Source organism: Populus trichocarpa, chromosome 13, assembly GCF_000002775.5.
Source record: "Populus trichocarpa isolate Nisqually-1 chromosome 13, P.trichocarpa_v4.1, whole genome shotgun sequence".
NCBI classification, from domain to species: Eukaryota; Viridiplantae; Streptophyta; class Magnoliopsida; order Malpighiales; family Salicaceae; genus Populus; species Populus trichocarpa.
Genome location: NC_037297.2, coordinates 2,397,149 through 2,420,648, shown reverse-complemented (window position 1 = coordinate 2,420,648; position 23,500 = coordinate 2,397,149). Strand labels below are relative to the sequence as shown.

General features: G+C 33.2%; 3 protein-coding genes and 1 non-coding gene across 17 annotated transcripts in view; 1 reads left to right on the top strand and 3 right to left on the bottom strand.

Moving 5' to 3' along the window:
- Window positions 1-9,456, bottom strand: part of LOC18104063 (probable leucine-rich repeat receptor-like protein kinase At1g35710) — a 119,614-nt gene extending 110,158 nt beyond the window's left edge. Inside the window, exons 1-2 of one of the 3 annotated variants that reach the window (XM_024583538.2) lie at window positions 7,102-9,456; window positions 6,324-6,902 (exon numbers count right to left, since the gene is read on the bottom strand). In XM_024583538.2, coding sequence (XP_024439306.2) covers window positions 6,511-6,902; window positions 7,102-9,409 — 2,700 coding nt within the window. In that variant the 5' untranslated portion in view covers window positions 9,410-9,456 and the 3' untranslated portion in view covers window positions 6,324-6,510. Of the gene's footprint in view, window positions 1-6,323; window positions 6,903-7,101 lie in introns of those variants that run through there. The other 2 variants (XM_052446444.1, XM_052446443.1) reach the window with 2 other exon arrangements.
- Window positions 1,541-15,035, top strand: LOC18110988 (uncharacterized). 12 transcript variants are annotated; one of them, XM_052446448.1, is made up of 9 exons: window positions 1,541-1,702; window positions 1,809-1,954; window positions 11,415-11,521; window positions 12,194-12,208; window positions 12,267-12,341; window positions 12,560-12,642; window positions 14,105-14,151; window positions 14,630-14,708; window positions 14,810-15,035. In XM_052446448.1, the coding sequence occupies exons 1-9, from the start codon at window positions 1,640-1,642 to the stop codon at window positions 14,897-14,899; spliced, it is 705 nt and encodes a 234-aa protein (XP_052302408.1). In that variant the 5' UTR covers window positions 1,541-1,639; the 3' UTR covers window positions 14,900-15,035. The 12 variants fall into 12 exon arrangements, with proteins under 12 accessions (XP_052302408.1, XP_052302410.1, XP_052302411.1 ...); XM_052446447.1 differs by lacking the exons at window positions 1,541-1,702; window positions 1,809-1,954 and adding exons at window positions 10,501-10,651; window positions 10,762-10,907; XM_052446450.1 differs by lacking the exon at window positions 12,194-12,208 and having other exon boundaries at window positions 12,273-12,341.
- Window positions 15,036-15,067: 32 nt separating this feature from the next.
- On the bottom strand, window positions 15,068-15,140 carry TRNAE-CUC (transfer RNA glutamic acid (anticodon CUC)). Its single transcript has one exon. It is a non-coding gene; the product is annotated as a tRNA-Glu (tRNA).
- A 1,621-nt stretch (window positions 15,141-16,761) lies between these two features.
- On the bottom strand, window positions 16,762-17,769 carry LOC18110987 (uncharacterized). Its single transcript, XM_006389266.2, has one exon. The coding sequence runs from the start codon at window positions 17,767-17,769 to the stop codon at window positions 16,762-16,764; it is 1,008 nt and encodes a 335-aa protein (XP_006389328.1).
- Between the last annotated feature and the right edge of the window lie 5,731 nt (window positions 17,770-23,500).

The window sequence follows — 23,500 nt, the reverse complement described above, 5'->3', positions numbered from 1 at the left end:
GTATTTATGGAAAACGTGTTGTGATGAAATCATAATGTATACAGTTAAGCGGAGCCACAATGTTCAATCTATCCATTCTCACACCCGACATGTGCGCTGTTGTTTTCCGTGTCTTTTTCTACCACCAACAGGTGCGCGCGCGCGCGTGTCGATCATATTTTATTTTAATAAATTTATAGATGTGGTCATTTATAGTGTGATTCATGATGAACTAGCTTAATTGCAGGTTGATTGGTTATACTTTCTTTCTTTTGCAATTGTAGGTTCACGGGAAGATATAAATCAAACGAATAGCAAATATAAAGATGTTTAAATGAGGTGATCTTATATAAATCAAATTAAAAAATACAAAAATCCCAACATTGAAGAAGGATGAAGAAAAAAGACAAAGAATTCAATATATGTATCTTTAATTGTTAATTTGATTTCGTACACATATTTAGATTATGTATTTTGTTACAATTATTTTAAAATAAATATATTTTGAAATTTTAGCTATTTTTTTATTTTGATGAAAATATCCTTGATATCAATACTGATATTTTTTTGTTGCTGGAATGGTTGCAATAAACAATTTTCTCTTTCTAATGTTATTTTTTAAAAAGTCTCTCTACTGAAAAATACAGAAAAATAAATAGTTAGATCAAAATAAACTAATCTTTATAAATATAAAATCCGACAATCGTTTTCTCGTTTTTTCTAATGTTTTCCTCATTCATTGAATTCTTTCAATTTGACTAATTATTGGTCACACACAACCCAATGTTTCAATTTGGCTTTAAGAAAATTGGATTCTAACCGTTTAATTGGTATACACATTTGTCTGCGTTTCAAGCACTATTTTTTTTCGGCTTAGACCGCGGCTAACTGTGTAAGCAAAAGGGCCTTGGAGGCCCGTGTAAAAAAATCTGTCTCATTGAGCAGGCCTAGTTAAATGCCGCACACACAACCCAATGTTTGATAACAGGCCTAGTTAATTATACCACTCCACTATCACTTTCTTTTTCTTCCTTTTTTTTTTTCGATTGATTGATTCATTTATTTACAAAATACTTAAAAAAAATTATATTCTTTCTTTTAAAATATCATGATTCAGTTATTTTGGTATGTTTTTATTTTAGTAATTTTTCTTTTTTTTAAAGAATCTTATATAAATTCATCAATTATATTAAAGAAATAAATTGATAGATGGGACATGGAAGTAGATTTGTTATTATTGAAAAAAAATACATTTCAAAGAAATATATTAAAAATATATATTTTCATACACACATTTAACACTGTTAAAAATTAACATATAAAAGTTGGAGGAATATGTTAGATTGGAGAAGATGAGTTTTATTTTTGTAATTGAAATTGTATTTTATATATTTTTAAAAAATATTTTTGATTAAAAATAATATTTTTATATTTATAAATTGTTTTGACAAGTGGATATTAAAAATAATTTTTTAAAAAAATAATATTTTTATTTATTTTAAAAATAAAAAATAATTTCAAAAATAATAACTTTCACACTCTCCAACATTACCCGAAAGAAAAGCTAAGCTAAGCAAAACTCCTTGACGAGACAGATCATTAGTGGCTACCAGTACTAGAGAAATGACATCTCCATGGACTGACTAACTGATTCCATTCCATGTCTGTTACAAAAATGGCGGGAATATGCTCTCTGAATCCAACAACCTCAATGACTTTTAAGGTAACAAGCAAGGGACCCGCCCTTCAAATTATTCATTCTGTCGAAGTTTCAATTTTCAAGTTGAATTTCTCTCTTCTTTCTAGCCAATATAGCATTAATTTTGCAGACAATTCATGGAATTAGATGTTGCTCAGGAGCAACAGATAATGAAAATAAGAGTTCAACTAGAACTAAAACCCCACAGATTTTGAAATTGGCTGTAAGTGGGGTCACAGAGCTTTTAAGGGTTTTCTCCTTCTCAGGCAAAGAGAGGTATCTTCCTTATTATTCTCCCTCTTCAATTGCGATTTCTGGTTGTTTCTTGGGAAGATGTCCGGAAACAAACAAAATGAAACAAAACCCTCTTCCAAAATTGCTTCTTTTAAATGCTGTTCTTCGTGTCGAAGATGAATTATGACATTGACATGTCAAAAGGATGAGCTTTGATTGTGTTTTTTTTTCTAAGAGGGGACAAGGCCCAACTCTATGAATCTTGAGGGGTTATGTGTGTGTGGTTCAGGGTTTTGAGAAAATATTGGAAACCAAACAAAGAAACACATAGCTCTCTTTGAAAAAATTGCTGCTTTTGGATGCTGTACTTCGTGGGAAAGAAAATTGATGACATTGGCAACATAAAAATATTAACTCTTAATTAGAGTTTTGTTTCTTGTTATGAGGTGTAATTTTCGTGGATTTTTAGGGATTATGCTGTGTGTGTGTTTGAATTTTCAGGTTTTGATTGTTAATTAATTGTTTATTTTCTCCCTTTGGTTCTGTAGATTGGAGAAAGTGAACAATAAAGATAGAGATGAGATATCTGTTTCTGGTATTGATGATGTTATAATGATCCTCAAGTCTGATTATGAGAATGCTTATTTCGTCACAGGTATTTATCTGCTCATTGAATTTTATACTGATTGTTTGGTTGCTTTCTTGATTTCCCCTCTCAGTTGAGTGAAGTTTGCATTTTAGGAACCAAGATAATAATTGGGTTATGGCCTTTTCTTGCAGCTAAGTCGACTCTTGTTTTTATTTTACTTGAATTAGGTGTTGTTCATCTCTGCATCCTTTGAACTTTTTCCTTCCTGTCTTTAGTGTGCTGGTGTTGCTGATTTTGAATTTGTTGGTTTGACTTAATGGACTTCATCTCCCTTCATTTTTTTAAGAGCAAAAATCAGCTATGCTGTGCCCTTTGTGTCCCGTACTTTACCTATCTGATTGCTAATTTGATGAAACTGCTGGTTGTGTTCTATTGGGTTATTCGAGCCAATCCTGATATCTTTGACAGTGAGAACTATTTTAGGTAACATATAGTTAAATCATCACCCCAGCTTATAGTCCAAACAGCATAGTTTGGGAAATTTGGTGTAGTGATTGAGAACTGGCTGGATAAAGCTGTTTTTATTTAATAACTTCTCTTTCCTGTATAGAATGTCAAGTTCTTTGATCAATTGCCCAAACTCAACATACTACTTTGGAATTATATGTCATAAAGTTCATGTTTTGCCTCAAGTGTTTCAGTGCTTACTTCTAAGGAAATTTTGTTGGCTGAGGGTTTTGTAGCAAAACAAGAATATACCCCCTTGGTTTCACTCCCTTAAGCCGAATTAAATATATCTTTAATTGTTAATTTGGTTTTGCCCACATAAATATTAGATTATGTATTTTGTTACAATTTTTTTTTTTTAAAATAATAAATTTTGATTAACAATGCGAATATCTAATGAAATAAAAATTCACTTGCCATTTTTTATTTTGATGAAAATGTCCTTTGAATTATCAAAGGAGAAAAAGCCAAATGATTTCTCGAGATTCGAATCTGCGCCGAAATAAAATATTGATTGCCAAAAATTTGTATTTAACCAAAAGGATTAAAAAAAAAAAAAACACAGCACATTGCCTACTGTTACCTAGAATCTTTACACCAATGTGTTGGCAGAAAAATTAGGAAAGAAGATTTTTGGCTTTTAACACATAAAAAACATGAGATCCAAATAAAACTATGTTTAAGTAGAAAAATTGTTCTTAAAACCAAAACTAAATAATTTACATTACTTCTGAGATCTTTGATTAGTTGATGGATGAGATATAATAAATTATGTCTCCATGCACTTCTTGAAGAGATATCCTAAATTCAAACCCTTCATTTCTCAAAAACTATCGAAACAAGAAGACATTGGCCCAGTTAGGATCCTATATTAGGCCAGGGAAACAGAATATATAACCGATGATGAGCCTAAACTACTGAGCCCAGCAGGGTAAACTAAAGGGCCTAGATATACCCATAGCAGCTCAAATCATCTGCTAATTCACCAAACGATACATGTTTGGAGCCTAGAGAGGCCAGCTGCTGATAAACCGGGCCGACGCCCTGAGAAATCCACAGCCTAGAGCTTGACTTGAGCAAGGTTTTAATTTGAATAAGAAAAAACATTAAACTCTACAACCTTTCATCCAATAAGTTGAATTGTGACTCGGTCAAATTTAATTTTAATAGAATTGAGTTAACACTAAATATTTTTTTAAAAAAATAAATAAAATAATATCATTTTAATAAAAATAATTGTTTCAGATTAATGAACTGATAACTCAAAAATACATGCTTTTTTCTAGATCAAACTATATGCGCCAAGTACTAGTATAACAACTATGATGAATATTAGTCGAGTTGCTTGGCCTCCAAGTAATGAAAAGTTAATAAGTGTAATAAAATATCAACAGGTTAAGAGAGAGAGAGAGAGAGAGAGAGAGAGAGAGTCATTTATAATCAAAGAAGAAGCATGGAGGGAGCATAAAATTGCAGATATTCGGGAAAACACTAACAGGGAAGACAATAACCCTTGAGGTTGAATCAAGTGACACCATTGACAATGACAAGGCTAAAATCCAAGACAAAAAAGGTATCTGTTCTTTCTTTCTTTCATTTATTTCTATATATACAGATCCAATCTGTTTATCTTCGAATGTTGGGTTTGATGAGTTGAATATACATTTCTTAATTTTGTTTGTGTAAAATCTTTAGGGATTCCGCCAGACCAGCAGCAGAGGCTGATATTCGCATGGAAACAACTTGATGATGGTGGTACATAATTGCTCATTACAGACAGCATAGCGCTCGCTCATAATTGAAAAAATTGTTCTTAAAACCAAAACTCAACCCAATTCTCAAAAAAATTTATTGAATATGCATCAGTAAGATGAAGTCTGCAGCTGATACAATGAAGAATATGCACCAATGAGCTGAACACTGAAGCTGCTACAATGAGCATAATAGGTGGTTAGAGTGAGCATAGCAGGTGGTTAGAGTCTGTTGTCAATTTCGGTATTAGTTCTGTTTTACTATTAAAAATTTAATTTTTTAAAAGTAAATTCAACTTCAAACTTTGAAAAAAACAGCTAATATTTTAAATTTTGATTTTCAAATTTTTTAAAAAAACATTCAATTAAGCTTTGAAAAAATAACCGCCAACATTACTCTTGCTTTTTGATCATGTACTTAGTTTTTTTTTTTTGAGAAGTATAATATTGCATTAGAATACGCCAAGATCTGGCGGAGGAGACATATAAAACATAGAAAAACTGCTTACAGCTCACGATTAGCAGGTCTAAGAAATGAAATGATGACCAACCCAAGAAACCAAAAATACAAATAGCAGCTAAGAGAAGCAAATTTGATTCCAAAATAACAAAATAGCAGCTAAAAGATGCAGATTTGGTGCCACACAATTGGATTACAAAACGATCTTTATAAACTTAAAAACTGCATATTCACATAAAGTCTCTCTACTTCATATTCGAGCCAATCCTGATATATTTGACAGTGAAAACTATTTTAGGAAATACATAGTTAAATCATAATTATAAATAAAAACTGCATATTCACAGTAAATATTGTTAGTCTTGTTAGACAGTTAAGAAAGTTTGTTAGCATTGATGAATGAAAATTAAAGAGAGGTTAGAAACCGTAAACAAGTTTGTTAGCTTCAATTAAGGGTTACTTGGCGCAAGCCATATATTAAATACATGGTGGCAAATAGTTACTAGCAAAATGACATTTTTGCGTCAGAAGAAGCCATGCAGTGCCGGAGCCAAAAAATTTGTTTCTTGTTCTATTCATTTTCATTTTGTAACGATCTGATCCCAAATAATATATATATATATATATATATATATATATATATATCCCTTCAAAATGAATTTTTAAGAAGAATAAAAATTCTCTCTGCTTCTAACTATACCTTCTCTCTCCATTCATCAGAAATTCTCTCTGCTTCTCTTTACTTCTGTGTAATTCTGCTATCTTTAGAGGTTTCACTCCCTTAAGCCGAATCGCTTGTTCACTCTCTTTTTTTTAGGCAAATGCATTTTGACAGTTTGCTATTGTAGTCCTGTAATCCAGGCTGCACGGAGGATTCTTCAAGAGTTCACTGTGAAGAACTCTGTGTAGTTGATAGTTTAAGTTTTTGTAGCATAATCAGTGTGGATTCATAGTTTAAGTGCAGATGCATAGGATGTGCAGCAATTCTTGGTATATATATCTCCTTCTACAAGCCTCTTATGCTAGTTTATTCATTTCAGCTCAATATTGAAGTGAAGATTTCCTTTATTACAACGGATGAAACAGAATCTTGAAACCCAGGTGTCCTCATCATAGCAAAGAGCCTTTATTCACTTTGATTGATAATAATACTGTACTAAAACATATTAATCGTTGAAGAAACAAAATACAAAGCAGAAAAATAATTTATTACAAACAAAGATACGAAAATTGAAAGTAACATAAGTAGAAACAATCACATACTAATTATACAAAATCTTTGGGAAAATTCTCAGCCTGTCATAGTTGTTTGAGGCATCAGATCTTCCAATGTTATTGCGGAGAATGACTTTGACAGCGGAGGCCATCGAGCTATGAGCTTCGAAGCTACTTGTCGCATGGTTGGCCTAGATTGGGGATTGGCAAGCAAGCATTCAAATGCTATTTTGATAATGTAGACCACACCTTCTGCAACTCGATTTTCAGGAAGTGGGATACGCTGGTCTATCACATCCTTCAACAATGCATGCTGGTTGATTTGTGAGCACGACGAGGAGGAAAATGCTGATGCAGAAAGAGATGAGATGAGATCACCCGGATGCATTCCCATTATTACTTCCATTGTGACCACTCCAAAGCTGTAGACATCGCACTTCTCGTTCACTCTCATTGTGTAAGCTAGCTCTGCAAAAATTCTGGTCATTTTTTCATAGTACTGGCTGTACCGTACTGCTGATATGACAATTTATTATACATAACCTTTAGAGCATCCAAAAGTAGCCCTTCATTTTCATAGTACTGGTAGTATTGTTCTGCTTATATATATATATATATATATATATATATATATAAATGTTAAGAATGAAATCAAGTATATATGTACCTGGAGCTATGTATCCGAAGGTGCCAGCAAATGAGGTCCAGTTGGTCGAGTCAGGAATCAAGAGCCGAGCTGTCCCAAAATCCGAAACATGAGCCTCGAATTCCAAATCTAAAAGAACATTGCTGCTGGAAATGTCTCGATGAATGATTGGAGGCGAGCAATCATGGTGCAAATAGGATAATGCATTGGCCACTCCTTTAACAACATTAAGCCTTCTATTCCAATCCAAGTCCATTGCCTGTTCTTCGATAGATAAATTCATCTTCAAACTTCCCCTTTCTATGAACTCGTAAACTAAAAAAGAGTGCTCTATTAATGAACAAAATCCATATAACTTCGCAATATTTCGATGTCGAATATCTATTAACATGTGAATCTCATTTCTAAAAGTTCTCATATTCATAAGCTCGCCCTCTCTTGATGAGTGAAGTTTCTTCACGGCAACCACCTGACCTGTTGGCAACATGGCTCGATAAACAATTCCGTATCCCCCTTTCCCTATACAGTTATTGGAGTTGAAATTATTAGTGGCCTGGATGATAGTGTCATGGAGGATCTCTTCCTGATAGCCCCATACTGCAAAACTGAGTGGACTTTGTCGCTCTCCTAAACAGGAAATTCTGTCTCTACTTGTTCGGTGGTGAAAGTATAAACACCCAACCATGATAAGTAGTAGAAGTAGACTGCCCAGGAGAGGAAAAAGAATTAAAATGACAATTTTGTTGCTCTTTCTCCTGCTTGTAGGAAGTGTACAAGGCTTTAGACCACTGACATTTCCACAGAGACCACTATTATTCATAAATGCTTCAGTGAAGCCTTTGATTTCGGGGATAGGGCCCTCTAGTTCATTGTAGGAGATGTCTACAGCTGTCAAGCTCACCAAATCTACAAAAGCAGTTGGAATCAAACCGGAAAGTTTGTTGTGAGAGAGGTTCATCGTTTCTAACCGTTTCAATTGCCCAATTTGTGATGGTATCTCTCCTGCCAGAAGATTCCCACTGAGATCTAGATGTCCAAGTAAATGCAGTAAGCCTATCTCAGATGGGATGCTCCCTGTAAACTTATTATGACTCAAGTTCAACTGTAATAAATTTGAGCACTGTCCCAGTTGTTTTGGGATTGATCCACCAAGATTATTAGAAGCTAAATTAAGGGATTGAAGTCGAGATAGCATTTGGATTTCAAAGGGAATGACACCACAAAGATGGTTGTTATGAAGAGTAAGCTTGTACAACGCCTTCAACTGCACCAATTCTTTTGGAATTGTCCCCTTTAGGAGATTTGACGAGAGATCAATTATTTGTAGCCTAGTAGCCTTTCCAAGCTCTGATGGTATCTCACCGGAGATATTATTGTTTGACAATAATAGGCACGCCAAGTTGTGAAAACCTCCCCATTTCCACTTAAGCTCACCGGACAAATCATTGTGACTTAGGTCCACATAGTTCAAGTTTGGGTAGAGGCCAAAATCTTCAGAAATATTCCCTGACAATTGGTTCCCGTCAAGCCTGAATCTAAATAGACTAGTGCAATTTCGCAAGCTTTTAGGGATTGGACCAGAAAAATGATTGTTGGCGGCTGTAAAATTTACAAGCAACCCACCAAGGCACAAGTCTCGTGGTAAATGGCCAGTGAAATTATTTGAAGACAATTTCAATTCAACAAGGGATTCAAGTTGTCCTATTTCCCGAGGAACAGATCCAGATAAATTATTATTGTTCAGATCAAGTCGAGTGAGCAAAGTCATGTTCCCAATAGAAGAAGGGATGGAACCAGAGAGTTTGTTATTCTTGAGATTGAGAATGGATAAGTTTCTCAAATTTCCAATAGAAAAAGGGATCCTACGAGTGAGATTATTTTTATCAAGGTAGAGAAAGTTAAGACTTGTTAACAATCCCATCTCAAGTGGAATAGTTCCGTAGAGTGAATTGTTCCCGAGATTGAGAGTGAGAAGATTGGGGAAGAATGAGAAGTTGAAACTATGAAGTGTACCTCTCAGACCAAAATTTGGAAGGCTGAAACCCGCGACACTTCCAGAATTGTCACAAGTGATCCCAAGCCACTTGCAAGGGCTGCTGCCAACCCAAGAAGACAGGACAGATTGGCTGTGGTTGTCATCAAGACTTGCTTTCCATTTTAGGAGAGCCTCCGCTTCTTTATTACCTTCAGCAGCTACATATGTGGCAGCACCAAATGAAGTTGCAGAGGAATTAGGATGAAAGGCAAAGAAAGAAGGAATGCACACTAGAAGGAGAAAAAAAAGGACTTGGAGAAACTTTGAGAATGGTTTCTGTAGGAAGGACATCATGTCTAAGGGATATGGTTTCCTATGGCAGATGAAGATCGTAGGCTCCAATGATAGGTTTTTATAGAAAAAAAGAAATGGAATATTTATTGGAATTTTTAATTGTGAAATTTCCTATTCATCTTTGTTCTTATTTTACAGACTTTGACATCTATACGTCAACAACAGTGACATCAGTTTTTATTGGGTGGAAGATTTGCTAAATCTTAGGAAAATTCATTTCCAAGTCCTATAATTTCTAGAATGCTTAATTGTTGGCACATTTGTTCAAGATCCGCAGCTCATTTCTAAACTAAATAAAAAAATAAAAATAAAGAATTTAAAGAATTGAATTAATCTGTGGGCTTAACAAAGAATCGTTTTAAGATTTCAAGAATTGTTTTATATTTCTCTTTAACAACATAAACACAAACTCATTCATGCATCGAGATATTGATAATAATGGTTCAGTAGAGCCGTGTAGAAAAATCTGTCACATGGTGCAGGCCCAGTTCATGCCTGAGCTAGGGCTGCACACACAGCCCATTGTTTTATAAAAATGACCCATTATGCCACTCCACTGACACTTTTCTTTTTCTTTCTTTTTTTTTTTGTGTCGATTAATTGGTTCATTTATTTACCAAAAACTTAAAAAACATTATATTCTTCCTTTAAAATATCTTGATTCAGTTATTTCTCTGAATGTTTTTATTTTAGTAATTTTTCTTTTCTTTAAATCATCTTAAATAAATTCATCTATTATATTAAAGAAATAAATAGATGGATTAGAGAAAATTTGCTCTTAAATAAGATTCTTGAAAAAAAAAATTAAGTAATATTTTAAAAAATATATTTTAACATACATATTTAAAATTATTCAAAAATAACCATGTAAAAGTTTGGAGAAACAGATTAGATTAGAATAAAAAAAAATATTTGTTTTTAACGGTTGAACTGTGTTTTATAATTTTTTGAATTTTATTTGTAAATAATTTTTTATATTTTTAAATTGTTTTAATATATTAATATTAAAAAAAATAAAAAATATATATATTATTTTTATATATTTTTAAACCAAAAAAATAATTAAAAATAATTCGGAGTACTAAAGCTAAGCAAAACATCCTTGACGAGGTAGATCATTAGTGGCTACCAGTACTCGAGAAATGACACCTACATGGACTGATTAACTGATTCCATTCCATGTCTGTTACAAAAATGGCGGGAATATGCTCTCTGAATCCAACAACCTTAATGACTTTTAAGGTAACAAAGCAAGGGACGCGCCCTTCAAATTATTCATTCTGTCGAAGTTTCAATTTTCACGTTGAATTTCTCTCTTCTTTCTAGCCAATTTACTAGCATTAATTTTGTAGACAATTCATGGAATTAGATGCTGCTCAGGAGCAACAGATAATGAAAAGAAGAGCCAAACTAGAACTAAAACCCCACAGATTTTGAAATTGGCTGTAAGTGGGGTCACAGAGCTTTTAAGGGTTTTCTCCTTCTCGGGCAAAGAGAGGTATCTTCTTTATTATTCTCCCTCTTCAATTGCGTTTTCTGGTTGTTTCTTGGGTAGATGTCCGGAAACAAACAAAATGAAACAAAACCCTCTTCCAAAATTGCTTCTTTTAAATGTTGTTCCTCGTATCGAAGATGAACTATGACGTTGACATGTCAGAAGGATGAACTTTGATTATGTTTTTTTTTTCTAAGAGGGGACAAGGCCCAAATCTATGAATCTTGAGGGGTTATGTGTGTGTCGTTTAGGGTTTTGAGAAAATATTGGAAACCTAACAAAGAAACACAAAGCCCTCTTTGAAAAAATTGCTGCTTTTGGATGCTGTACTTCGTGGGAAAGAAAATTGATGACATTGGCAACATAAAAATATTAACTTTTAATTACAGTTTTGTTTCTTGTTATGAGGTGTAATTTTCGTGGATTTTTAGGGATTATGCTCTGTGTGTGTTTGAATTTTCAGGTTTTGATTGTTAATTAGATGTTTATTTTCTCCCTTTGGTTCTGTAGATTAGAGAAAGTGAACAATAAAGATAGAGATGAGATATCTGTTTCTGGTATTGATGATGTTATAATGATCCTCAAGTCTGATTATGAGAATGCTTATTTCGTCACAGGTATTTATCTGCTCATTGAATTTTATACTGATTGTTTGGTTGCTTCTTGATTTCCCCTCTCAGTTGAGTGAAGTTTGCATTTTGGGAACCAAGATAAAAATTGGGTTATGGCCTTTTCTTGCAGCTAAGTCGCCTCTTGTTTTTACTTTAATGATTGAACTTAAGTTATCTTGATTTTTTTATTTGTGAAATCCGAATTAGGTGTTGTTCATCAACCTTTTCCTTCCTGTCTTTAGTGTGCTGGTGTTACTGATTTTGGATTTCTTGGTTTGACTTGAAAGGACTTCATCTCCCTGCATTTTTTTAAGCACAAAAATCAGCTATGCTGTGCCCTTTGTGTTCCTTCCTTTACCTATCTGATTGCTATTTTGATGATAACTGCTGGTTGTGTGTTATTGGGTTAATTTCTATGGAATGAGGTTTCTTGAGGGCTGTTGGTTTCTATGTAAGGGGGATGCTCTATGGGGTTGTCAGTTTTTTGGCTCATCAGTATTGTGTTTCTTCGCAAGGTTCTTGACATTCAGGCTTAACAAAATTGCACCTTGCTCATCAAAAATGAAATAGAAAAGAAAAAACAAAACCTCATTTTGGTTTGCATTATTCTCAAGCATAAGTTTTGGGATTGCGTTGGATATGATTCCATGAAAATCTCAACCCTGCTCTCACTAGAAGATCCAGATAATTACTCCTTTAGCACCAAAATACTCATACTGATGCCTATTTTAATTAGTGCTTTATTATTTATTAAAAGCAGGGGTTTTCACGTCAGCGATTTATGATGAAGATTGTGTCTTTGAAGATCCAACCATTAAATTCCAGGGTATAAACCATTGAGCTTTTATGTGATTATACATCTTCAGCAGTTTCATTTATGCCGACTCGTCAGATACTGAGGAGTTCCCTAATGGATCTGAAACTATATTCAATCAAATTCTCGTCTCTAATTGTTCCATGATGTGCTACATCGTTGATGAAGTCTATGATAGTTTGCTTGCATTACTTGGAATTCAATCTTCATTCCCCTTGCTTTTTTATCAGGTACTAAGTTGTATTCACGCAATTTGAAATTGCTGGTTCCTTTCTTCGATTGTCCATCAATTGGATTACAAGACATTGAGAAGGTAAATATACTCTATAAACTTAAAATTGATTTCACAGTAAATAAAAACTGCATATTCACATAAAGTCTCAACTTTATATCATGTCATTCGAGCCAATCCCGATATATTTTGACAGTGAGAACTATTTTAGGAAACATATAGTTAAATCATCACCCCAGCTTATAGTCCGAACAGCATAGTTTGGGAAATTTGGTGTAGTGATTGAGAACTGGCTGGATAAAGCTGTTTTTATTTAATAACTTCTCTTGCCTGTATAGAATGTCAAGCTCTTTGATCAATTGCCCAAACTCAACATACTACTTTGAAATCTGTCATAAAGTTCATGTTTTGCCTTAAGTGTTTCTGTGCTTACTTTTAAGGAAATTTTGTTAAGGGTTTTGTAGCAAAACAAGAATATACCCCCTTGGTTTCACTCCCTTAAGCCGAATCTCTTGTTCACTCTTTATAATCTTATTTTGTGATTTGGCTTTACATGGTCCCTGTGCTTGAGCATAAGTTTTTCCTCGCTTTGCTTCATTATATAATCATGCTAAAATACGTATCACATACCATACCGTATACTTCCACAATGCTTATGTTATAAATCATTTATTGGAGACAATGATTTATTGAATTATCAGTAAATTTCTAGATATAATTGAGGACACTAAAAATTTGGCTTAAAAGGAGTTTAGGGTTGCCTAGACCTTAAATTCTTGGTACATGTACAAGACTTCTTGGCTTCATCCATTAAAAATGAGCAGCAGTGCTTGGCCCTCCTCCAAGCTTGCTTGTAATGGATTTGGAACTTCTTTTTGTTCACAAAATAATTCTCAAGTCTACATTTTACTGCAGCATTTCTTCGACTACCACTCCGTACTTGATCCCATATGTGCTTTTTTAGGCAAATGCATTTTGACAGTTTGCTATTGTAGTCCTGTAATCTAGGCTGCACGGAGGATTCTTCATGAGTTCAGTGTGGAGAACTCTGTGTACTTGATAGTTTAAGTTTTTGTAGCATGATCAGTGTGGATTCATAGTTTAAGTGCAGATGCATAGGATGTGCAGCAATTCCCTTTCATGCTAGTTCTCATGTTTAAGAACATCTTAGGTTGTAGTAGGAGATTATATCTGGACTTGTTTTCTCTATTGATTCTGATTAATCGGTGCTGCCAAAATCACTCCTACCATCACCACCATATAGTTTATATGGAAGATGAAAGGTTATATCCTATGGGGAAACCATGTGGACAAACGCATAGGTGTGTCTACGATAACAAGAGTTGCTGTCTTGCAATTTGCTCTTGCTAGTTTATAGTTCTAATATGCCGGGGGGTGGTGGGGGGGCCTGCACTGAAGAACACATGCAACTATTTCCTTGGCTTACATCCTCCTTGAGCTGAACCTTTTCCTTTTCTACATAGAACTATTCACTATTTGATGTTGCTGATAACAATGCCCAATAATATGACTTTGCATGCAGGGTGTCAATTCCGAAACATATTTTGTGCTGGCAAGATGGAAACTAAGGTGCTTAAATTGGTTTTGATGAAATCTCCCTTTCCTTTATTGATGGTTTTTGTTTGGAATTTCATTTTTGCTTGTAGTGGTTCTTAAAATAGCGAAGAGAATTTTGCCTCAAAAAGAAGAAGACTTTTGCATCTTGAAATGTTCTGTTTGCATGAGAAATCTAATTATAAGGTTGTCTTAATCTTTTCTAATTTGGATAAGGGTTATCGATAAGGCATCAATTGAAATTTAACCGCAGTGAATATGTGAATCCGCATAAGCACTGTATGTGCATGTGTCCAGTAGGTGGCTGTGGACGGATTCTGAATATGCTACTCTTCAAATCAGGAATCCCATAGATGATTATTTCACTGTATGTTGCCTTTATAGGTCTTCCTAAATCAATTGTTAGTCTTGTCAAGCTTTTCGTTTTATATTTCATACCATCCACCATGGCTCCTGCTTAATTACTGTACTAACCAGTTCATCTAATCTGCAGAACATACCTGAAATTCCCATGGAGGCCTCTCATTTCAATCGACGGAAGCACAGTCTATGAATTAGATAACAAGCTTAAAGTGAGATGAAACCTTCTGCTTTTGACAATATTATTTCTTATGACATGTTTCTATATCGTGGCTCTGATATCAACGAGGGGTTGCAACTTTCCATTTGACAGATTGTTAGGCATGCTGAGAGCTGGAATGTTTCTGCACTTGAAGCTATTGGTCAGATATTTACCCCTAGCTTTGATAGACCTGGTGAATGAATTTGAGAAAACGTCTGGAAATCTAAAGCTGATGTAATCAGATCTCTGCAATTTGATTAAAAAGATCTTGTGGTTTTAAAGACAATGTAGACTTTCGTATGGATTAAGTTAGCAACCATCATCCTGTCTGCTCAAAGCAACTCTATAGTTGGATGGAAAAACAAAATGTTCCGTTGCCGGGACTTGAACCCGGGTCTCTCGGGTGAGAGCCGAGTATCCTAACCAACTAGACAACAACGGATTCTGCTTATTTATCTGTGGCAACTAATATACAAGTCTTATTAAAATTGCATGGAATAAAAAACACAAAAATCACCGCATGTTCTCTTGCTGATAGAGCATGAGATATGACAGGCGGCTGGAGCACAAGGCAAAGAGAGAGGCTGAGGCTTGTTGAGAGCGAGATATATAGCGCTTCTATTTCCATGGATTGGAGTAGTGCTGCACCCCAGGCTTGTTAAAAACAGAATATTTGCTGCTTTTATGTTTTCTTTCGAGGTTGGCTAGATTATTATAAGGGACAAAAGGTATACTATTGCAATGATGGTAGGAGCATGGCCACCAAGCACAAGAAGAATATTTGCGTTGTGCGTAAAAGTAGTAATGAGAGCTACTCATGTTTTAGCGCAGAAAGTCTTTCATCACCTTGATAACAAAAAGGAACCAACCTCCTTGAAATTTTCAGTTCTTGTTTGGAGTGAGTGTCTGGGAATCCTAGGTGCTGTGGTGGTGGAGATGGCGGTGGTGCATGCGCGCATGGTTTCAATATTTCCTTGCTTTTCAGTTGCTGGTTCATGTGGGGCTCGTGAATAGCAGGGTTTTTTGAACTTGAGGTCTTGGTGCCCTGTTTCTTCCTACTTAACGACGGGATTGAAAGAAGAAAGTTATGATTTCCGGTGAAAAGGGAGTGATGATTGCTTCCCTCTAGTCTCTGTCGTCCTTAAAAAAATACTCCAGAAAGATTTTTAATCAGTTAGTTATGCCAGGGTCCATCAACTGGAAGCCTTTAGGCGAAGGTCCTTGTGTAACCTTTTTGAGCTATGATTTTTATCTTGAGAGCTCCTTAATCAGTTCTTTTCCCCTACTTAATATTGAATCAATTAAAAAAAACTTTTTTTCAATCCCTAAACTTCAAAAATGTTATCGATTAGAAACTTTTGTGAGTAATTAGACGAGATAAAATATTCAAGTTGCAGTTGAAGAGGGACATTAATAGTTGATTGAAACTTCAGGAAGACATTGAAACAATCAAAATCTTAAGGGGAGAAACCGAATTTGCATCAAACTTCAAGGGGAAAATTTAAATTAACCTATTTTATAGGCAACATACTTTAATTTACTATTGTGTTTATGTCAATTATTTATTTTAACTGTGTTTTTAATTTAGTTAATTACTTCGAGTTTGTTCAATTACCCCTATTTTACTATACAAACGGGCATGATAGTATTAAATATTTTTATATTTATGAGATGACATTTTATATCCATCCAAGGCTTATATTTCTGAATAAATTATCTCACAAAAAATAAATTCAATACAATTCAAAATAATCTACCAAATTAAAAACATAATTGACATAAAAATAGAAGTAAATTTAAGGTTTTTATCTTTTTTGTCATATATTTTAGCGATTGGGATTTCTTTTATTTGGTGACTCAAATGAGAATTACATGACAATTGGGGGACAAATATGTCGTTTTCCCAAGAAAAAATATTCAAGTGGTTTTTTTATTTACACAATATATAATCAGATTAAATAACACAACATATATTTGAAAAACCTTCAAATTCAAATATTTTATGGAATAAAAAATTATCAATAATCCACGAATTTGAAAACACGATCCATATTTCTCAAGTTTCAGTCCTTTCTCCAAGCATACAACAACAAAGAGAACCCTCCGATATTGCTCCCACACGACCTAGAAGTAGATGAAGAGCATGAACTTCTCCCACAATCACTACTCTCCTCCGCCCATTGCAGCACACTAGAGCACGACGGGGAAGGTGATGACAACGACAGTGCCGGCGGAGTCGATGTGGGGCCCACCATGGACATACTCTTCCTCATCAATCTCTTCTCTGGACCAGCCATTTGAGGCCATACACCACCATCACCGACTTGAAAAATAAACACACCGTGACCATGAGCACCACCAAGACCATTGTTGTTGTTGTTGACCCAATTGAACACATCCCAAAAGAACTCAACTTCGAGCCCACCAACATAAATTCTCTCATTGCCTCTAAATTTCCATGCCAACCTCTTAATAACAAGACTAATTTCGCCATCTACTTTAACTACAAGCATGCCCCCACTGCACTCTATCCCAATTTCATGCTTGGACCCCAAGAAATTAGCCCTGGACACATAGCTCTTGCGTCCGAACACATGCTCCCTCCGAGACAACAAAGCCGGCTCATGACCGAGTTGGCGAGCCATGACCAACCCGGATCTCCGAGTCAACTCGGAGTAAAGATCACCAAGAAAGAATTCCAATCTTGCATCGCAGGAGATGGCAATGTAGAAGCGAGATTCAGGCTCAGCCGAGTTGTGAGAGAACTCAGCTCGAGTAAAGTCCCAGTAAAGCTTGATTCTTTGGTAATGGTGGTGGGTCAGGTAGAGGGATTTGGAGCCTGGTTTGTTTCTAAAGAAAGAAAAGGATGATGGGTATAAGGAGATGGTGATGGAGAAAGAATCAGCAGCGTAGATGGTTAGGGAGTGAGAGAAGAGAGATTTTGACCAAGTGAGCGTGAGATAGGTTGGTGAGTTGCAGAGTTGAGTTTGGTAAATGCAAGTAACGAGATTTTGAGGCACTTGAGAGGTACTCGAGAGTGTGCTGGGATTGCTGAAACATGCTGGGATCATGTTGGTACTACCTAGCGTGTTCTTTAACAAAACATTCAGTTGGTGAACTCACTCAGGGAAGTTTGAGAGAGGGAGGGAGGGAGGGAGGGAGGTGGGGGTTGAGCACGAGGGGTTTTGAAGAGTTGGTTTGATCGGATTATTTGTTTTTTTTTTTTTTTTGCTATGATTAGGTCACAGCAGGGGAAGGGAGGTGGTGTCTCTTTGTATTATGATTTTTTTTTTTTCAAGGGCATTAATTTGGATAGAGTTAGTTTGAAAGTGAAACTTAATCTTACTAGGATTCTTTTTTTTCAAACAAAGTAGTCAAAAGAAAAAAATGAAACTAAAAAATAATTAAAAGATAAATCAGTTTGTAAGTAAATTTATTTTTCGTGATATTATCTTGAATTTGAATGAAAAAGGGATTGTCATAATAAAAAAAATATATATATAAGATGGAGAGAACATATTAATAATTCATGACTCACGGATTGATTCAGTTCAAGGCTTGAATAGCCAGTGAAGGAGTTGACCTGTAATTTTAAATTAATATTTTTTCAATTTAAATATACTTTTATGAAAATACTTGCACTGCAGAATGAAATATCCATTTAGAAAGTGTTTATTATTGTTGTCTGCTCGTGTTTTTCAAAAAACTTAAATTTATTTTTGTTTTAAATTATTTTTTTATTTATTTTGAAAATTTTGATGTCATAATATCAAAATAAATATAAAACAAATATTTTAATATATTTTAAAATAAAAAACACTTTGAAAAGTAATTATTATCATAATATCTCATACAAACTTAATCTGTAAATAAAAAAATAATAATAAAAACCCTACTAATTAAAAAATAAAACTTGTTATTAACATCATGTGTTGTACGAAATAAAATATGACATGCCACCATTTTATTTTATTTTTATAAATTACATGGCTAATTTGATGTTTTTTTATTATTATTAACATAGATATCTGGATAAGTTTACGTGTACCTCGACTAATTCCACGAGTCCTAAAATTAATAATCATATAAGTTTTCAGTGGTCATTATATTAACAATAAAAAACCTCGAACCTGAATGCTAATTCGCTGTCTTAGTCAAGAATGCACTGGTATTTTACTGTTTTATTAGAATTCATATAGGTCTCTTTGTATTTCTAATTAAGAACCGCCTCACTATGAAGAAATTACTACGTACTGATTTAGGTTTTACTTTTCAAATGGGTACTTTGTGGAACCAATATGAAAATCTGGTGAATATGAATTAAAACAACTCCATCAATTACTAAAAATATTAAAATATTTGAGATTGAACAGTGAGACACCTTAACATTATTTTTTTATTCAATTCCTTTTTTGTTGGAACCTTTTTTTTCATTTAAGTTTTTTTTTTTTAATTGGATCTTTTCTTCTAATTTAACAAACCTCAACCATTTTTTATCGGCTCATTTTACTTTTCATTTAATAATTGTAGTGCAGTTTTATAAAATTAATTTTTAGTAAATTATAAAATGGTGTTTAGAATCATAAACATGTAAGATAATACAAAATGAAAAAAATATTAAAAAAATAACAAAAATAAACCTTAGAGAAAAACACAATCCACAATGAGATCCGATAATTACCCACATTATTTTTTTTAAAAAAAATCTTTTTATCCTTGACTCTTTTTATTCTCATTTAGTTCATTTATATTAAGTTGACTTGGAATATGATTTGATATTTTGTTTTGGTTGATTTTATATAGGGCTCTCGCAATATTAATAGTAAGTTTTGATCTTGATATAGTGCTTAATTTGGCAAAAAAAAAATCAATGTTATTGGTTCAAATCAATTAAGATATTTAAGACCCGATTTTAAATTGAAACAAATATTCAATTTTTTTTTTCTTCTAAAAATAGCATTTTATCTCAACTCTCACCTCAATCTTTGATTGTAAACAATAAATTTGTTATTATTTATTAATATATATAATTATTAATTTATTTTATTAAATACATGAATAAACTTTTTAGTTTATAGTAAAAACAAATGATGGTAAAAATCATTTTTTTTTACATTGAAAAAAAAAGATTCCATCCATCAACGTAATTCAGGAAACAAACTAGTTGATGCAAGGAGAATTGGTAATGCCAATACTGCATAGGATAAACAGACTAGATGGAGTATTTATTTCGTCTGTCCCTTTTAAGGTTTTTCTCGTATTGATAAATTTCGATTTATCAAAGAAACCCATTGTATAAGATTGGTTTAGTTACAACGCAACTTATTAATTTTGTGATGAAAAATATATAATTAGTGATTAGTTATTATTAAGGAGGATTAATCGACAATGGAGAGTTTTGTGTGTACATTGAGTCATGTGATTTTAAAAATAATAATCAAGTTATTGATATTTGAAAATTAGGTCAAACACTACTACAATTCTTAGATTTATAGACGGAATTTTTATCGGTATTTATACTTTTACTTTATTAGCAGGCTCACAGACAAAAATACTTCGTCAATAAAACTCTCGTCGATAATTTTTGGCTTGTCGGTAAATCTGCGGCTAATAAAATTACCGATGAATTTACTCACGGAAAGAGCACGCCAAAAAAAAATTACCCGTTTCATTTCGTCGGTATTTCCCACGAAAATTTTGTTATATAACCAACAAAAATACCTTATGTAATTCCGTTAGTGATTAAACAATGGCATGGTGGCATTTGCAGTGCTTCTTTTTCAACTCTCTGGAATATATCAATGAACTTAATCCGTTGGAAATACCATCGGTAATTATTTAAAAATATTTTTAAAAACATCTATATAACAGAAGTAGAAAATAATTAAATTAATATAAATCAACACTCAATAATACTCAGGAACATAGTTGCTTGAAAAAAAGAAGAAGAAAATCAACTCAAAGAAATTTACAACAAATAAATAACAAAAAAAAATAAACAATAGTAACAAAAAATAAATCAACAAAAAAAAACTCACCTAACCTAGAAAACCAATTCCAAAACCATAATCCAGCAACAAATAATTAAATTAAGAACTAAAATAAATCCAACAAAATTGATCTCATATGAAAAAAACAATCCTACAACAAACTTCATGCAATTACTAAGAGCAGAAAAATTTAAAAATAAAAAAATATATAATGAAAAAAAAACACAAAAAAGAGAAGAAAAAAGAAAAATTTTACCTTAATTTAATTGCGAGTGAAGCTGAGAAAAGAAAAGAAAAAAATAAATTCATAAAGTATGTTAATTAAAAAAAAACTGATTAGAAAAAAGAAAAAGAAAAGATAAGACATATTTGCTCGTGAACGAGAAGAAAAGAGAAGGAGTTGAGGAGAGAAGAAAAAGAAAGAAAGGGATGTTGGTGTTTTTTTACAGAAAAAGAAAAGGAGGCGTGTTTGTTATGAAATAAGAGATTTTGGTCTTTTAATTGAGTATTTTACCAACGGTTTTAAGATAGATAATTAAATATTAATATTTTTAATCATTCTGTCAGTGATTCCGTCTGTAATATTTAATTAAAATTTTTAATTTAATAAAAAAATTTCATAACCCCCCCCAAATATTACCAATAACTTTTCAATCTGTCGGTGATTTCGCCTATAATATTTAATTTAAATTTTTAATTTAATCAAAAATTTTCAGAAACCCCTCAAATATCACCGACAACTTTTCAATCTATCAGTGATTCTGTCTGTAAAGAATAGTAATTAACAGTGAACAAATTAGAGCTCTCTGAAAAATACCAGCAGAATTAATTCGTCGATGATCTTGTATGTAATTGACAACATGAACAATGCAATTGAGAAGTAAACAATTTCAAAGCTCTTTATAGTATACCGATAGAATTAGTCCATCGGTAATGTCGTCTATATAAATGATATGTCATTATATTTTTTTGGTTTTTTATTCCTTCTTTTCCCATTATAATTCCCTCAGTATATACCGAGAAGATACTTTCATCGGTTTTTACTGATAGATATAGCGAGGAAATATTCTGTTAGTAAAATTCACTATAATCTACTGACATAAACATTTCAATGATGTTTCTGTTTGTATTTATCATTTTTCTTTAGATAATGAAATCAAATATCTTGTGTATGCATCACTAGATCAAATCTTAAATTTTACTGTTGTTGGGAGGGCAAAGGCCTAGGAAAACACTAGCAAAATCCAGGGGTTGCAACCCCACAAGTGTCATCTAGCATATGCTTAATACAACCAATAGGGTCTCACTAAAACTAATTAAAGACTTAATTAATTATTCTCTTTTAAAGTACAAATTTCTTTACGACAAAAGCATTGAATCACAGGGAGCTGTTTTGCCATTAATGATTAAACCTATTGAAGTGTGAGTTTAAATAGCTTATACTTTAGAAGAAAATCATTCTCTGCACCAAATATTAAATAAATATTTATAATTATTCTCACATATATAGTACTTCCAAGTTTAGTTCTTGAATGATGATCAAAGCACAAGGCTTCCATCATTCATCATCCATCATCACAGCCATCGGTAGCTAGCTAAGGCTTACAGTTCATGTTCCCTTTCCTTGATTGGCGCCTTTGAAAGGGCTCTTGAACACCTCTCTCTCTGTCGTGAATGTGAGCTGGGTAGCACTGTCCCCTCATAATTCCCACCCACAATTACAAGCAGTGACTTTGATTTTTATTTTCTCTTTAATGCTACAAAAGGGTTATACTCCTTTTTTTATCATCGCTTTCCTTCTTCCCCTTTTTGTTTTTTGGCCATCTCGAAGCAACAGTGTCGAGGAGAGATGAGCCCAGGTGTAAAGGAGAGTCCCCAGCCACTTTTGCAGTATTTGCTTCACTAATCACTTCGATGACATTAGGGTACTAGAGAAGCCTCTACTTTTGAGGGTGTTCAGTGCCTGTTGGAAATGCAAAATTGGATGCTTATGCCGAAACATTATTTTACACACACACACACACCCACAAGCAGACAATTCTCCACTTGATGGTGTGCATGAATGATCATCCGAACAAAAAAAAATCAATATAATCTACATGGAAAGCTAATGTGGTCCGCGAACACAGCATACATGTCCCTTCTTTTGTACCCAATTTGTTTATTTCCTGGCTTCCAAAAAGATGCCAATCAAGGCTCGCTACATTGTGGACAAAATACAGCAATTCATAAGCTAGTTCCATCGTGCCTTTGGATTTAAATGAGTTTTATTCGATTCTTTTTGCTTGATGGCTTGGCATGCTAGCCATGCCTTAGCCTATGCTTTGCTTGATAGTTTGCATGCTTAGTTTATTAGAAGAAAAGGTTCCCATTAGACAAACAAAAATATATAATTGTATTTTAAATCTTAAATTTATAAACACCCATACGCTATGTCTAACGTACATAATATTGTCTAGCATATTTCCAGCAAATCTCATGTTCTTTACCGAGACAGATTGATATTATGATAGTTTTTAATTTTTTATTTAATTATATTTTTTTATGCTAGATCTCATATATAATTGTATTTTAAATCTTAAATTTATAAAAAAAATTAAAATAACTTGTTTTTCATCTATGAAAATCTATTTTTCATTTATTTCACGTATAAAAACTTATCTCAAAGCAATTTTAATAATAATAAAAAGAAGAACCTACTTTCATAGAAACACAACTAAAAATATTTTTAAAAAATTTATTTTTAAAATGAAACCACAACAATAAAAACTACCGATCTATTCACCATCACTTTAGAATATATAAATTTATT